The following is a 16,589-nucleotide window of genomic DNA, read 5'->3' as shown; positions in this document are numbered from 1 at the left end:
ATATGCATTACAATAACCAACAATGGTATGCAAGGTTTTCCTTTGGTGTACAAAACACACAAACAACACACATAAATACAAACTTGACAAACATATAACCCCCCATCAGGATACTAACGCGAAGAGTTTGAGCAAGTGCTCACGAGAGGTTGCACATCCTTGGTGAAACTCTAAGACCATCATCCTTGATATAAGCACTCTTCATCCTTCAAAGGACACCCTTAGCAAAGAAGAGCTAGTAAGACACAAGGATTCATGCCTCGCATCAAATCATTTTGTACTTTGGAGAGAGAGAGAGAGAGAGAGAGAGAGAGAGAGATCCTTATGATGTCCTGTGTCGACTTGGACTGCCCTCAGTTGCTTAAAAGAAACAAAACAGATGGTTGTTTCAATCAAATACTCTATGCACGTAATTTGTAATACATCGAGAGTCAGAAATGTTCTGAATTAGAATCTAGAATCGTTGTTACAATGCATGATTTTCCCTACCAAACACTTGCTTGATGGATGAAAGGAGGGGATCAAAATTTGAGTCCATTGTTTAACTGTGGAAGATTTAGTGCGCTCCACTAGCACCACCTCCACCACCCATGCCACCACCATGGCCACCTCCACCCCCTCCACCTCCATGGCCCCCTCCACCGCCTCCAGGACCCGTGCCACCACCATGGCCACCTCCTCCACCGCCGGAACCACCGGTCATGCCACCACCATGGCCACCTCCGCCACTTCCCCCATGTCCACCGCCTCCACCACCGCTGTGTCCACCTCCACCTCCACCTCCACCTCCGCTGCCACCATGACCACCTCCACCACTGCCAGAACCGCCGGTCATGCCACCACCATGGCCACCTCCACCTCCGCCGCCACCATGACCACCACCGCCAGAACCTCCAGTCATGCTACCATGTCCACCGCCACCTCCTCCTCCACCATGTCCACCTCCACCTCCACCGCCATGTCCACCCCCACCGCCACCATGACCACCTCCTCCTCCGCCATGGCCGCCTCCACCGCCGCCGCCACCATGTCCACCTCCACCTCCATGTCCGCCACCACGATGACCACCACCTGCACTGCCGCCATGACTGCTGCCTCCACCACCATGGCCGCCACCTCCACCAGCAGGACCACCACTCATCCCACTGCCATGGCTGCCGCCTCCAGGACCACCACCCATGCCACCGCCATGGCCACCACCTCCTCCAGGGATGCTCATGCCGCCTCCTTGTCCACCACCAGGAGCACCACCTGCGCCTCCAGGACCGCCATGGCCACCTCCACCACCACCAGGAGCACCACCTCCGCTGCCTCCAGGACCTGGATGGATGGAGACGCCAACTTTGGAATGACCGAGTAGATTCTCTTGTGCCAGCTTTCGGGACGAGGCCTGCACGCCACCTGCCAGCACGCACAACAGCGCAACGGCCACCGCCACCGCCATGAACAAGGAAAACCGCCGCGTCACTGCCATCTTCGTTACGCTTACTTGTCAGTCAAAAGATGCAGCGCACGCTCAGCGAGCTCCTTATTATATACCAGCCTCGCAAGCCTATTTTTGAGGTGGCGGAACTGCGCTTTTATCCGTCTCTGCATATTTTTATGAAATGGCGATTTGAGAATCGCTTTTTATGTCGATCTTACAGTGCTCACAATTAGATTAGGCGTTTTAAGTCCTTTCCTCTATGAAAACACGTGATGAGATCATTATTCCTGGCCATAATAAGATGCAATTTTAAGTCGCATGATAGGTTTCCACCAATGTGCCTAGCAATGTGCGAAACGCTTTTAATAAACGTTTTAGTATCTCAACACAAAACAATCTTTTGTTTTTTGCAAAACTCGCAATTGTGAGTAAATTATATTTTCATAACTAAACAATTTACAACTTCCTGCCATGCTCGTGCCGAGCCATGCCAGGTTCAAGTGGTCCTAGTTACATCGGGTGATTGGAGAGCCACCCCATGACATGAGATGAGTCCACACCTTCACCCCAACAAAAATAGCCAATGTGGAACTACCCACCCACTGACGAGGGAAAAGCCCACTCCTTTATTCTAGACATAGTCGAGAAGGCCAATACTATAGCCATTTGACTAACAAGAACACAACAAAAGAGCATGCATATGGCATTACCATTACCACGCAAGGTGACTCACCTACCTCTAGTAATATTCCTCACATCCTTAGAATTGAAGAAAATATAGTGTCCAAAAGGATGAGATATCATAATAAATATGCCCTTTGAGTGGGCCTTGAAGGGATTTTTCTATGTTAGAGAGAGAGAGAGAGAGAGAGAGAGAGAGAGAGAGAGGACCTTCTCATAGGGCTTTGAGATGTTGGGTAACTAGAAAAAGGTACCTTGCCCATCCAATGAAGCAATGGTCCATGAGAAAGATACGATGTAGCACATTTGATGGTTGAATAAGAAGACCCATGCACTTACACTCGCTACAATGGCGAGCTTGAGAGGGGGGGCTTGAGAAATGAGGTTTTCATTCCATCCATTGCACACCCTTGCTACATGGTGCTCCTTCAATTGCTTAGATTCTAACCTACAGAATTTACATGTAGAGCTCATTGGCAAAATGCATGTGCGAAGCCAAGGATATAGATTTAGGAGAACCTCCCATGTCCAACTTCAAGTGATACCACTACTTTGTTTGGATTCTACATCTTTGATTGAAGTTTTCTTGCCTTGAAGCTACAAGTTCAACATAGGGATGCCTGCCCATGGGGTCCACCGCAAAATATATGCAAGTTATAAGCATTCAAATAGCCATTTACCCACCTCAATTAACTAGTAGCAAGTTGCGTACAAATGCGATAGGCATCCCCGGAGGGTTCACTTTTAGAAATACCTATAGCACATGCGTTCAAGAGGTATTTTTAAAACCCCTCTACACACACACACACTTCATCATGAATAAGAAGACCCTTTTTTCTTCATAAACCTGTTATTTTGTTTTTCCATTTTTACACCGCTCTTGTACATGTAATTCTGTAACTCTTTGGTATGAAAAAAAACCCTCCAGGTGAACTCACATGCTACATTGACTAGGGCTTTACATTGTTGCTGGGGGAAATTAAGAATAGGTTGCCTTCTTCGGTGTCTAGCATGAAGATCATTCCTAAATTTGACATTGGAGACTATTTGTAGCAAGATAGAAGTGCTCGATGGAATACACTAGGGCTAAAGGTCAATAACTTGGCATCCAAGGCTACAAGGTTTGCATTGTCACAATGAGTATTGTCAAGTATTGCTACAAAATATTCATCAAGGGCTACCGTATGAAAATATTAAATTATGGGGCATGCTACTAATGTGCATTAGGGACCATCCAACACAATGTACAATTCAAGAAAGGTTTTGTTGACAATGCAAAGCACATTCGACACTTCAACAAGATCAACTGGATCAAGATATGTGTATGATAAAAACAAATATCAAGCTAGATATCCTCCTTAAGGCAAACATATAGAAGATATATAGTTCACATATATCAACCGTGCCAAACGATCATCAACTAAAGAAAATAAGGAGGAAATATTTCGAGACGTAGGTTTATTTGGGCAATCCATTTTGTGGAGATTATGTCACTTACATGGATTTGAACTATCGAAGGTCTTGGTTTATGATGCAATGCATATTCTTTATCTCAATTTATTCTTTAAATATATCAAAAAGCTTATGTCATCTGCTTCTACACAAACAAACATTGACATCAACAATGCTCTTAAGGAAGTTACAACTATGATTTCAAAGATTATTTTGCATTTGAAGCAATGTCCCAAGAATCCATCGAAGCACTTTAACATTTTAAAGATAGAAGACTGCCAAAATTTTTTTATAGTGGTGCTTGACACATATTCTTAATGTGGTGTGAGGAATTATAGAGGAACGCCGTCAGCTTGGGATGCTCCTTGCAGATATTTGGGCATTTCTTTTTTAACTTCTCCAAAATAAGAGGATGGTTAGTGAGTGACATTGAAACTTGTTTCTCTGTAGTAACTTCAAGATGCATCCTATCAAAAGTGTATGAGGGTTCTAATAGCCCTCGTTTGAAACATGTGGGAGGAATATAAGACTCTCACAAAGGTAGTCTCTCAATGAGCGTTTAAGTGCATGAATATAGTAGTATTATAAAATTTTCATTTCATTGTTACTTTGAATAGATAGTAGAGAGATGCAGCTTGATGATATCTTATGTCATGGCTCGCATGATGTTTTTGGTGCTTCTCTTTTGAGAGAAGCATATGAGGCTATCGAAGCTTCCCTGGCAAAAATAAGGCGAATGAGATATTGTACACAAATTTTCATATCCATTTCTTATTTACAAAGATGTAGAAGCAATTAGAGAATGAAATTTTGAATTGTTTTAATGTGTGCATCAATATCTCAAATTTATTTACTCTTCCTTGCTTTTTTTACATCAAGGTAGGAGCTTGGATGAATCTCAAAACACTGAGTTTCATAATCGGCACTTACAAGGTGTATTTCTTGCAACCTCAAAAAATCAATCCCAAGAAGTATGGATTAGTGTAGATTGGCTGCTACTTTGTGATCACAAGGTTGTTAAATAGAAATGAGATACTTATTTGTCATAAAAGCTTCATGGAAGACTCTCAAAACTACTCTCTATGGAGAAAGAAGGTGTTGTCAAAGTGTTTGACATAGTGATGCCATTGTGGGAAGCTTTGATGGTATTGATGATGTGTCTGGAATGTTCGTCTTCCATAAAAGGAATCAGAGTCCTTAGTGCTACGACCTGTTCATTGTATTTGCTAAAATTTTTGCTTTATTCAAGGATTGCAAGCTAATATGATGTTTTATACGAAGTTAGTTGATACAATCAATGTCATAGACTAGTATTTCCGAGGGGATAGGACATGTTCCTCCTTGGCCAGAGGAGTGTGACTTTGTTACTGTTAAGGCACATCAAGCTTTCACAATGGAAGCCTTGTTGCAAAGTGTTAATGCAGTGAATAAGCAAGCATTTCAATATAGGAAGACAAATAATCAAGAATACATTTTTTGGATCAACTAGAGTTTCATCTTCTCTATTGAGCTACATGGAAGAAACTAGGTAATTATTGCATGATACTAATGAGTTTAAAGACAATAATGAACAGTTTTGCACTAATGTATGTCTTGTGTTTGTAGGTATTCAGATGCTTGGAAGGTCAGTATGCTATATGACCTATGGATTGTAGCTAAAGAGGGGAAATATTTCAAGTTCATTAGGTCTATCATATGGAGATTGGACAAAATACGATTGCTATTAGTATGTGCATGCATATGCTTATCAACTCTGTAGGTATTCCAGATTGTCTTTTAAGGAATAATTATCAAAGCCTATTCAGGATGATAGAAGCTATTTTTTTGGGATTGAATTAAGCGACTTTATGTTTTGCCTTGATATGGTCACGTTCTTTTGTCTTATGGTAAAAGTATCAATTTTGAGGATATCTAGAGCTTTTGTGTAATCATTATATTCTCACATTCATATGGTGTTTTTGGTAAGCTATTATTTATGTTGAGTAGAAAGTAGAGATAATGTAAATTACTTTCTTGATATAGTGTTTTTGCTTGTGCTAAAAGTTGGAGAATATACGGTCTTCATGTGTTAAGAGAGAGAGATGTAAAGTAGTCAAATTAATTAACTTGATCTAAGAATTGTGCTCTAAAAATGTGAAAATGTGTTTGTTAACATACAAAAATCTATTTCATGTTGCATTAAAGTCCGTTGCATGTGATAAAAGCAACTATTTGATTGAGGAGCAGAGCTGTAGAGCAATGTTGAGGTCACCCCCTCTCCCCCTCCCCATTTCTCTTCAACGCTGCCTCTCGTCCTCCCCATCTCTCTTCAGTGCAGCCAGGTACACACACACACACACACACACACACACACACACACACACACACACACACACACACACACACACACACACACACACACACACACACACACACACACACACACACACACACACACACACACACACACACACACACACAATGAGTGAGTGAGAGAGAGAGCGAGAGAGAGAGAGAGAGAGAGAGAGAGAGAGAGAGAGAGAGAGAGAGAGAGAGAGAGAGAGAGAGAGAGAGAGAGAGAGAGAGAGAGAGAGAGAGAGAGAGAGAGAGATGAAATGAAATGATATATTAACATCTACAAAAGGCCAAAATGACCTTTGAGACCAACAAGTTACAAACTGGTGAATCTAATACAATGTTTGTTTGCTGAAAGAAAGACTAACATCCTAAACAAAATGCTGCAATGAAAGTGAAAGTGAATTGGGGAGAGACTAGAGACTCTCTACTCAATACAAAGGTACAAAATAATGAGGGATGCAACAAACTTAAGATACTAAGAAGGGGACATTCCTCTATCTCAAAGTAAATCCAACATCAGTTGGTGCCGGATCTCATTGATGTCCTCCATGGCCAGAAACCTTCTTGTCTGGCGCCTAAAATAGTCTGTAACCTACTGCTGAGTCTGTCTCTTTGGTTGCATCAACAAGAACTCTCTATGTCTTCTCAACTCCAGCAAGAACATACCCAAGAATCTCTGATCTTGGTATCCCATAACTCTGAAAAGTAGTCCACACAGCTCAATAAATAAGCAATGGAATCGCCCGCGAAGCTCATAGTATGCGCTTTGGCTCCCTATGGTATACAAAACATACCCTGGCCTCAGCTAGAACTCCTCTGTATCCGCTAGTCTCAATCTAAAACTTGTGTGAGGATGTGCATATCTGGCCAATATCACACCTCACCCCATATGATAAATGTGCATCCATATAGCTGGGCTTGACTATAAAGCCATCAACCATGAGTTGGAGAAAATTTTCTCTATAAATGTTCATCTTCGTTGTCATGTAGCTCCACTTCCATGATGGGAAAAAGAACAAAAAGATGCAGATTGAGTCTAATTGAACTCTACATGTTTATTGAGCAATGATCAAGGCTCAATAAACGAGTAAGTTCAATGATATGTTTGCCAAATATGGTGCACTTAATAGATCAATAAGTGCTCAAGGAGCATCTTGTCTAGAATGTCAAGTCTTTTAGTGCATTGATATCCGAATATGCAGGTGCACTCGTGCTTGGCACTATGGTGTTTGAGATATATGCCTATTGTAGTGATTTGGCAATGCCCAAGTGGCAAGAAGCAACGAGATGTGATTTGCATAGAAATGCTTGGGTTGATATATATGTCAAATGTGGTTCCCTTACAAAAGAACATAAAGTTATTGAAGTGTTTTTAATCTATAAATTCATCACTTGGAAAGCATTGATTGCAGTGTATGCCTTACATGGTTGAGAAATTCATCCATATGGTGGAGAGGATTAATGTGCATGTCAAGGACTGTTGGAGAATTTTTTTGTGTTGGCACTTCTTTGATTGATAAGTATTCCAAAAGCCATGATTAACAATGCTTTGGCCAATACATATGCCAAGCACGTTAAGTTTTTTATGAGCTTTCTGTCTCAAATGTGAAGCTAGGCAATGCCTTGGTCAATGTGCATGCCAAATGTGGTGTATTAGGAGGGTGAGACCACCCAACTGATTCAAAGAATGGTCGCCCACTTAAAGGTACAAAATGGCTTCCCAAAATAGAAAAAATCTTGGGGATTCATGTGGAAGGGAGGATGAACTAAGGAAGGGAATGGTGTTTGGTGGTAGCAAGCAGGGCAAGGAGGGGAAAGAAGAGGCGTTCACAGCGGGTGCTACGGAGCTTAGACGGTTGCGAGCATGAAGCAAAGTTTGCAGAGTGGGCCGTGGCAATGATTTTTGGCCCTAATCCCACCATGTTTGGTGCTTGCAATGCCCAAGATGCCCCATCATTAAGCGGCGTGTCACGGAAAATGGGGGGATTTTTAACCCTAAAAATAGAAGAAGGGATTGGATTGCATGACGAGTGGAAAAAGCAAAGAAAAGAACACGTTGAGAGGAACACAGGAGAAGGAGGGGGAGGTGAAGTTCTCTCAATCTTGCAAGGCATAGAGAAGAGAAGCTTCTCTCTCTCTCTCTCTCTCTCTCTCTCTCTCTCTCTCTCTCTCTCTCTCTCTCTCTCTCTCTCTCTCTCTCTCTCTCTCTCCGAAAGAGGAAGTACCAAGGGCATATAGGGCATGACGAAATCCCAGCAAGACAATTAGATGACAAGTTTGAATCTTATTGTTGGCAATTGAGGCAAGAGAAGGACAAGCTTGATAATCAGAAAGAGTGAGAGAGTGGAGAGAGATCTTTATGAGGATTGAAGTGAAAAGAACGATATACAGGAAAGGAGAGCGGAGCAATAAAGAGGAAGAGATAAGCTCTTGAGAGATTTGGGAAGAGATAGAGCAAGAAGAATTAAAAGACTTATTTTGGCTATTGAAACAATAAAAGAACAACACAAAGGAGATCTCTATCACCGTCATCAGTTTAAACTTTGTTAATCATGTTGATAAGTCATGGAGCCTTTAACGACTTGCTTAATCTTTACAAAGGGAGCTTAAACTCCTTTGTTTTTAGTTGATCCAAGTGATGATGCCAAACACATCACCAAGGGGCTATTGATGGTTAATTTGTAATCAAAGCTTTATTGAGGGTTTATTGATGATTACGGTGATTTCCAGAGCTATGAATGTTTCCACTGCTCTCTCTCACACACACCTCTTACAGTAAGAGGTCTCACACCTTCCTAGATCACCTTTGAACACATATTCCCTGTTATCATGGTTCTCACTCTTAAGTAGGCTCTTTCCAAGTCCTCTTGGCGTCCATCTAAATCAATTCCTGGTGGATAAGTCTAATAATCTATGTTTGTGTCATAGTGAGAGAGGGGGCCTTCAAAGAGTCCCAGAAGTCATGTGCCATACCAGCAGGTCGTGTCTCCCTGCAAGGCCAACTGTTAGGAAGACTGAAGAGCAAGTCGGGCCACTATCTATTTTTGGGAAGTTCCCACAAGCTATGTATGAAAGAGATTGATCTAGTAAGTCCCTCAATCACCACCGAAGCGGTAGCTAGATCTGCTCGTGTCCATACCAGGAGGTCGTGTCTCCTTGCAAGGCCAGCTGTTAGGAAGACTAAAGAGCAAGTCGAGCCACTATCTGTTTTTGGGAAGTTCCCACAAGCTATGTATGAAAGATATTGATCTAGTAAGTGCGTCAATCACCACCGAAGCGATAGCTAGATCTGCTCATGTCCATACCAGCAGGTCGTGTCTCCTTGCAAGGCTAGCTGTCAGGAAGACTCAAGAGCAAGCCGGGCCGATATCTGTTTCTAGGAAGTTCCCACAAGCTATGTATGAAAGAGACTAATCTAGTAAGTGCCTCAATCACCGATTCACCACTGGAACGGTAGCAAGCTCTGCTCTAATAATCTCATGAGGTACTGAGGCCTTTGGCTCTAATCATCTAGAAAATCATAGATATCAAGGGCCTCTCCATCCATTTCCATCGATTATTGCTACCAACTCTATCCTGAAAATCAACTGGGGCGCCTCATATATGCACCCCATACATCATAGCTGAGTTTGGTATGAGGTTCTTGTAGCTGAACTTGTGAACACATCCTCTCAAAACTGGTCCACTGAAAACTAACCCCATATATGTATATGCATCACTATACTCCACAATCTCCTGCCCATAGGTAAATGTGGGGGATGACCTCCTGACCCATTGTGGTGTGGTGATAACCTTGGTTTTACCAATGTTGATAGACAATCCACCATCCTCTGCAAACACATGAACAGAACCCAAATGACATGGCATTCCCTTTGGGAGTACAAAATTAGCACAATATCATCATCATATAGCAAAAGTGGGATCCATGTCCATGCTAGTTGTGCTCCTCTGTCCCCTAGTCTTGTAATGTAATCAGAGGCCTCATCTACATACATATCAAACAATGTAGGATATAGAAAGCATCCCTGCTTCATACTAGCAATGGGGTGAACCAAGGTAGAAATCCACTTGTGAGTGCGTACTTGCCCCACAACTAATCTATATAAAGGCATAATCCCCCAAATGAGATATGTGGACTCGGGGGGTTCACTGTTTGGTACCCCCTAAATAATGTGCGTTCATAGGGTATTAAAAAACCCCCTCTTTTGACATGTCTAAATGAATAAAATGACCCCTTATGATAAGAAATCCTTCCAAAATTGAATATAAAAACCCCTTATTTTAATGTATCTCTGTTAAATTGCTTAATTTTTTTGCATTTTAAATCCCCTCCTTTCAACACATTATACATTAACATGATTACATAGTGTACCCCTCGAATATGTGGGTACCCCATGACCTATACTCACCGCACCAGTCTAGCTCTAGGTATTGTATCAAAAGCTTTGTATAAGTCTCGGGGGATTCACCATGGAAGACTTACCACACCATGTAAGTGTAGGGGAGGGTTTTGTTTTACAAGTTACACAAGCGCATAAGTTAGGGACATGCCCCCAATAATTTATCTCCCAAGCTGAAAGATAAGAGAGGGGGTATCATTTTTATTTTTTTTGGGGGGGGGGGGGGGACTTGACCCTGCTTGATTACTTGTGACGATTAGTCATTGATGTGCACTAGACCTCGGATGAATTTGGGGAAAGTTTTTTATCAAGTCATGACACATCCAATTTTGCATCAAGCCAATCATAGATAAGGGCTTACTTGGAGCAGGTCAAGGGTTGATTTACACCAACTTTGGATGGGTCATAATTGGAGAGTAGCCAGAGTGCAGGCTGATTGGTAACATAGTTTGAAAGTCAAACTAAGACACATTGAGGGTAGATCTATTTATCAATAGAAGTGGTTCCTTAGTACATTGCCAATCACTATGCTACACACTCTTTGACTAGTTTTACTCCATTAGATCATGTGAGACCTAAATTTTATATGTAAGATAAGGGGATGATAGTTTTCTTCATTGACTATCGTATAAGCGTAGAAAGGGGGGTCATATTCCCTAATATGAGTCATATATAGGAATTTTATCAAATTTGTCCACTCGCAGGTGGACCATGTTTTGTATATAGAGTGAATCCCCCGGGGTAGAAGTCCACAAAGTTGTACAATATATTTATTTCTCATGTGACCTACCCTCTTCAATAATGGCTCATAGAGTTAGGACGTGATCAAGAGTAGAGAAACCCCTCATGAAACATGCATGTCCTATTGCTCGTAAACCCTGCCTCTTTGCCTATCTGCTCAGTTGCTGCTCGACAATGGATGCATATAATCGTGCTAATGTGTGATCGATCATAATAACATGATGGTTCCTCGGCTCCATAGGATCTTCTGCCTTTAGGATAGGTACAATAGTTGACAAACTCCAACTCTCAAGCATGCCCTCACACATAGCACGATTGCACATCATAGCTAGAATCTCTAGAAGCATAACTTTGACATGAATAAAATGCTTGGCCACTAATTCAGAGAGATGAATGAAGCAAAATGTTAGAGAGAGAGAGAGATAGATATAGAGAGAAATGAAAGGAAATGTTATATTAAACATCTTCAAAAGGAAAAATGACCTATAAGACCAAACCGATACAATCATTGTGGATCTAATCCAATGTTTGGGTGTAAAAATATAATGAGCAATGAAAATCATAACTAGAAGGAAACTCAATGCCACCAATAGTATTATTGATATCAAAAACATCAATCTCAACATCCCAAATGGGTCCACATGCCCCACAAGTCATCTAGATACCAAGTCAACTCATAAGATGGAGCAAAAACATCACCCAGAATGTCAACATGCATGTCATTTGTGTCACAAGTGTAACAACATCCATAGACACATAATGCAAACGCATAGATTTAGATAAGGCCTCTTCTTTATGAGCATCCATTTATGGAACCAAATCAGCCATATCATTTTGCTCTTTGTCATACATGCACTTCAAGGGTTTCTCTTTCATGATATTTCTTTCATATAACTCCTCATTATGGTTTGTACCATCAAGAGACAAAACCTCATGATATGCAGCTGGATTAACCTTTGACTTAAGCTTAATATCAATGCTACAATTATTTTCACTGATAGAGGAGTTCTCATATGTAGCCCACGAAGAAGCACTAGACTGATTTACATACTCAATCCATCTATCTTTCTTCAAGAGATCCACTAGGTTCCGCACACTCAACAATTTTGTGCATGCAACCTCAATTACCAAGCATGATTGAAGAGTTCCAATCCACAAGAATCTCTCTCCTCAGCATTCAAGACCATGTCCTCAAGAATCTCTAACTCTTGTTTGAGAGAGCAAAACCTCATGTAAATTTGTAATGCATGTCCAACTCTTCTAACTTGCTTAGCTTCAACTGTTTCATTATTGCAACCTTCATCCTAACCAATGCATCACTAGGCTTAACCATGGCTGAAACTAAAGGTAACTTGGAGCACTCCTCAGTGCGGGCACCAAAACAATGTTGGGGAAAACAAGAACAAGGGACACCTCTATAGAAATGTCTCCCAATAGTGCTATCAACATCACATATGGTATCAAAAGAATCTCAACAAAACCAAAACTAAAAAACAAGTGATCTCTTGGGAATTTACAAGCACACACCCACCCAAAAGACCACCACCAAAATTAGGAAGCACCTGCTTTCGCATGGATTTTTACCATATGCCAACCAATGCACTTGAGGAAAACAGCTTCCAGCTTCACCAAATAACTCTTCAAAACCACAACTTCAAAGTGTAGAGACACGACCAAAAAAAGAGAGCTTCCAAAACCTACCAAACACCAAACTGCCTATATCTTGTACCCTACGGGAAATAGATTGTATCTCCCAAACAACAAATCCAAAAGGGATGATTTCAAGACCATAAATTTCAATTAGCAAAAAACTTCATGAAAGAGCATAGAGAGGGCACAACAAGAAAAACTTGTAAAATTTAGAATTGTGGCTGAACGTTTTTTAGTTTTAACATGAGTTTTGATTATATACAAGAAGCACCTCAAATAACACACATAAGGGAACTCAAAGTAACACGAGAGCTAGTGCTACACTAGTGACTTACATTGCATGTACATGTTCTTGCTAAAGAAAGCTAAAGATGCCACAAAAGAAATCTGAGAAATCTGACACACCTGTTCAGACATAATATCATGTACATATGTACAAAACTAAAAAAAATGAGATGTCCAAAATGCATACAACAATGTAAACGACGTTTAAGATTTATAGCGACAATCGAATCTACATAGTAAAAAGCGATAAAACCCACGAAGACAACATACTTGTCAAGGAGAAAAATTTGTTACAAAATTACCATCAAATCCAATAGGAAATCAAGGCCAACTTCGTTTCGATTTTTTTCCAGAAAAACACTAAATCTCATTTGTGCATCACGTTGATAGATCGCTTTTGGCGTGTACAAAGTAGCGTTTATATGCATGGTCATATGTAAAAAAAAGATGCTAATACATGCATTTGGGAGCTTTGCAAAGTGGTTTCAAGTTCTAAACAAGATGCAACGTGTACACATTGTGAAAAGTCAGGTTCGTGCACTAGCAGTCGGGCACATGCACATGCCCGTATAGGGTGTCGGCACCTTAGATATGGTTTTGGATGGTGTATTTTGGTTCTAGGGAATGTGTTTGGGCTTTCTAGAATGTAAATAATGCAAGTGGGAGGTGTGAGAACCCTCATCCCGCTCGGGAAGTCCGGAACATGCAGTAACTATCTATTTACGGTGCTTAATCTATGGTAATGCCTGCACCGGCCTAGAAGTGGTCAAAAATAGAATGTGGGGATGTGGAAAAGTGATTTGGATATCAAGGATCAAGTATACAAAATTTGGTGAATTTTGGAGTGCGTTTGGGGTTTTTCCTGCGAAAAATGCCCGTCTGGGTCAAAACTAGCCAAAACCAGGTCAAAAAAGGTCAAAAAATGACCAAAAACGGTGTGAAAAGGCTTCAATTTTCCAAATCACTCATGATGCCGAGAGTGTTCCAGCTGAGGGAGTGTTTTTGAAGCCAAGTCTTGGCACTTTCACCTCTTTGTGTGTGTGGGAGGAAGCAGGGTTCCTACAAGTGGTCTAGTGCAGTCCCGTCGCGTTCGCGTCCTGTTTTCGAGTTTGTGGAGGAGTGAATGAGAGCTTTCTCTCTTCAATTTTGCACTTGGGAGAGTCTATGAAAGTTCTGAGGTTTCCATGGATGTGTGTGTGCAAGGAATTGAGGGAAGAAGGTGCGGCTTTCTGCAAGATTATGTGACCCTGTATCGGTGCCATTAGGGTTGGCGCTACTCCAAAGAGTCGAACAAAGTGGAGTTTGGTGAAGCTTTTGCAATGGTTTGAGAGAGGCCTTTTGTGGCTGGAATTTTTGATTTTTTGATGGTTTTTCTTGTATATTTTGGTCACGATCAAGTGTGATTTCAAGTGTTGATCAAGTCGAATCACTTTGTAGTGTTTGCGCGGTAGGCAAGGGCTTTTAGGTCGAGGTGTTTGGAGTTTGAATTGAGCTTGCGGGTAGTATTTTTATTGAGCTCTTGAGTGGTGGTGTGTGTGGGTTAGAATTCAAGTAAATTTCTTGTGTGGTGCTGAGTTTTCTGGGTGTGTGAGTGTGCGCACGGCGTCTTTTGCTTCATCATCCTTTGGCGATCCTGCTGGGGAGCGGAAATTTGCCGGTTGTGCACCTAGGTGAAGCGTTTTTGCTATGACGTTCGAGTTTCATTGAAGAAAAGTGGTCGTTTGGTTGAGGTGCAAGACTTCAACTTTTGTGGAGTTACTCATGCAAGGGAGAAGCGACTCCGAAGAGATGGCTTATAGTTGGCCAGTGTTCACAGGGAAGGAGGATGTGAAGGACTGGATTGCGGACTTTGAGTGGCATACACTTGGTATGCACATTGTGAATGAGGAAGCAAAGCTTCATGTATTTCCTCTTGCACTCAAAGGAGAAGCTCGGGAGTGGTTTGAAGGTTTAGAGGAAGATAAAAAGCAAACATATGAGCAGGTGAAGCTGGCAATTTTTGACAAGTTTGCAAAGAAACTAATCGCAACAAAAGCGAGAACAAAATTGAGAGGACTGTAGCAAGATGTTCATGCTAACTTTAAAGAGTTTTTGCAACACTTCAAAGGACTTTGGATTCAATTAGAGGCGGCATCCAAGTACCTCCGGGGGATTTCTTTAAAGTGTGTCATTTTATGGATTGTCTCCATCCAAGTATAAGGGAGAAGGTCAGTCAAAATGAGCCTGCTACATTTGAAAGAGCTGTGGAAATTGCCAAGGCCAAGAGCAAGAAGATCAAGAGAAGGTGGGAGCAAGACATGACACACGCTGAGCCAGTTGTGGTGCAACCAATGGTCCCTATGGCAATGGATGATAGAGTGGAGCGAGTGGTTCAAGGTCCGGATCCCGTTACGGCCCGGGTTTTGCATGAACTTGCCGGGTAGTTGCAAGAATTAAGAATTAACATAATGAATAGGAACCAAAGAGAGGAGAGGCTAGCTGGGAGAGGTAGGGGACGAAGGCTACAAGGTAGATGCTACAATTGTGATGAAGAGGGTCACTACGCCCCTGATTGTCCTGAACCACCGAGAGAGAGAGGAGGGATATACCCCTTATATGGACGTGGTCGAGGGAGAATAGAAGAAAATCATCAAGAGAGGGCACTAGAAGCACCACCACCGCAGTAACAACTACAACTGTGTCTTGGAAATGGAGAAAGCAGGGCTATTAACATCATTACCCTTGAGCATCAAGGTGTGGATGTTTTGGCCAATAAGAGAGCTAGGCATGATAGGGAGAAAGAAACAGAAACAAGAGCAAGGAAAGGAAAGGCTAAGGTAGAAGACAAACCAGAGAGTAGGAAGAGGTGGCAAAGAAGGAAAATTGGTCCAAAGGACTACCTCCTTGGACAAGGTGTGGAAGACTATGATATTATCAACGACATACAAAATCAAAAGGCAAATATATCTTTTGGTCAGTTGGTGGCTTTGAACGCTAAATTGAGGAGGGAGTGGACCAAGTGTGTGAGTACACGGCTTCCTTCCAAGAAGGAAAAGCATCAAAGCATGGTGTCATCTTTGAGGGTTGGTCACCCGGTGGATATGGTATCAATAGTTGAAGCTATGTTGGGAAAGAAGATAGATGTGACAGCATATGTGGATGGTGGTTCCCAGGTGTGTGTCATGACCGAGGCTATCATGAAGGAAGCAGGCATCAAGATGTCAGTGAATGCTTCGATCCATATGAGGATGGCCAGCCACAAAAAGGCAAGGTGTCTTGGAATAGCTGAAGATGTGAAGATAAAAGTCTTGGGGATTGAGGGCTTGGTTGATTGCTATGTGATGCAAGCGGATGAGTGCTTATCCGATCATGTTAGGGAGGCCATGGCTTATAACCCTTGGTGCTAAGCAAGATTGGGGCATGGGCTTGATCACCATCCCCGACAAAGAGAAAGAAGGACCATTGTCTACAACATGAAGACACACGAGAGCTGTACACAACCCCTATTGGAGATGCAGGATACAGATTCGGCGATAGAAACTACGTCATATGATAGTGATGCCTTGTTTACATCATCAGAAGAAAGTGTAGAGGAAGGATTGATGCAATTATGTCCTGATCTTTTTGGGATAAGTGTT

The 16,589-nt window shown here is 41.9% G+C and overlaps 1 protein-coding gene across 1 annotated transcript; it reads right to left on the bottom strand.

Moving 5' to 3' along the window:
• Positions 1 to 330: 330 nt before the first annotated feature.
• Positions 331 to 1,506, bottom strand: LOC147448883 (uncharacterized). The gene has a single exon (XM_086522473.1). The coding sequence runs from the start codon at positions 1,472 to 1,474 to the stop codon at positions 557 to 559; it is 918 nt and encodes a 305-aa protein (XP_086378599.1). The 5' UTR covers positions 1,475 to 1,506; the 3' UTR covers positions 331 to 556.
• Between the last annotated feature and the right edge of the window lie 15,083 nt (positions 1,507 to 16,589).

The sequence above is a fragment of the Adiantum capillus-veneris genome, chromosome 10, assembly GCF_014529385.1.
Source record: "Adiantum capillus-veneris isolate H3 chromosome 10, ASM1452938v2, whole genome shotgun sequence".
Lineage (NCBI taxonomy): Eukaryota > Viridiplantae > Streptophyta > Polypodiopsida > Polypodiales > Pteridaceae > Adiantum > Adiantum capillus-veneris.
Note: the sequence above shows the minus strand (reverse complement) of the source record. Positions and strands in the feature narration are given on the sequence as shown.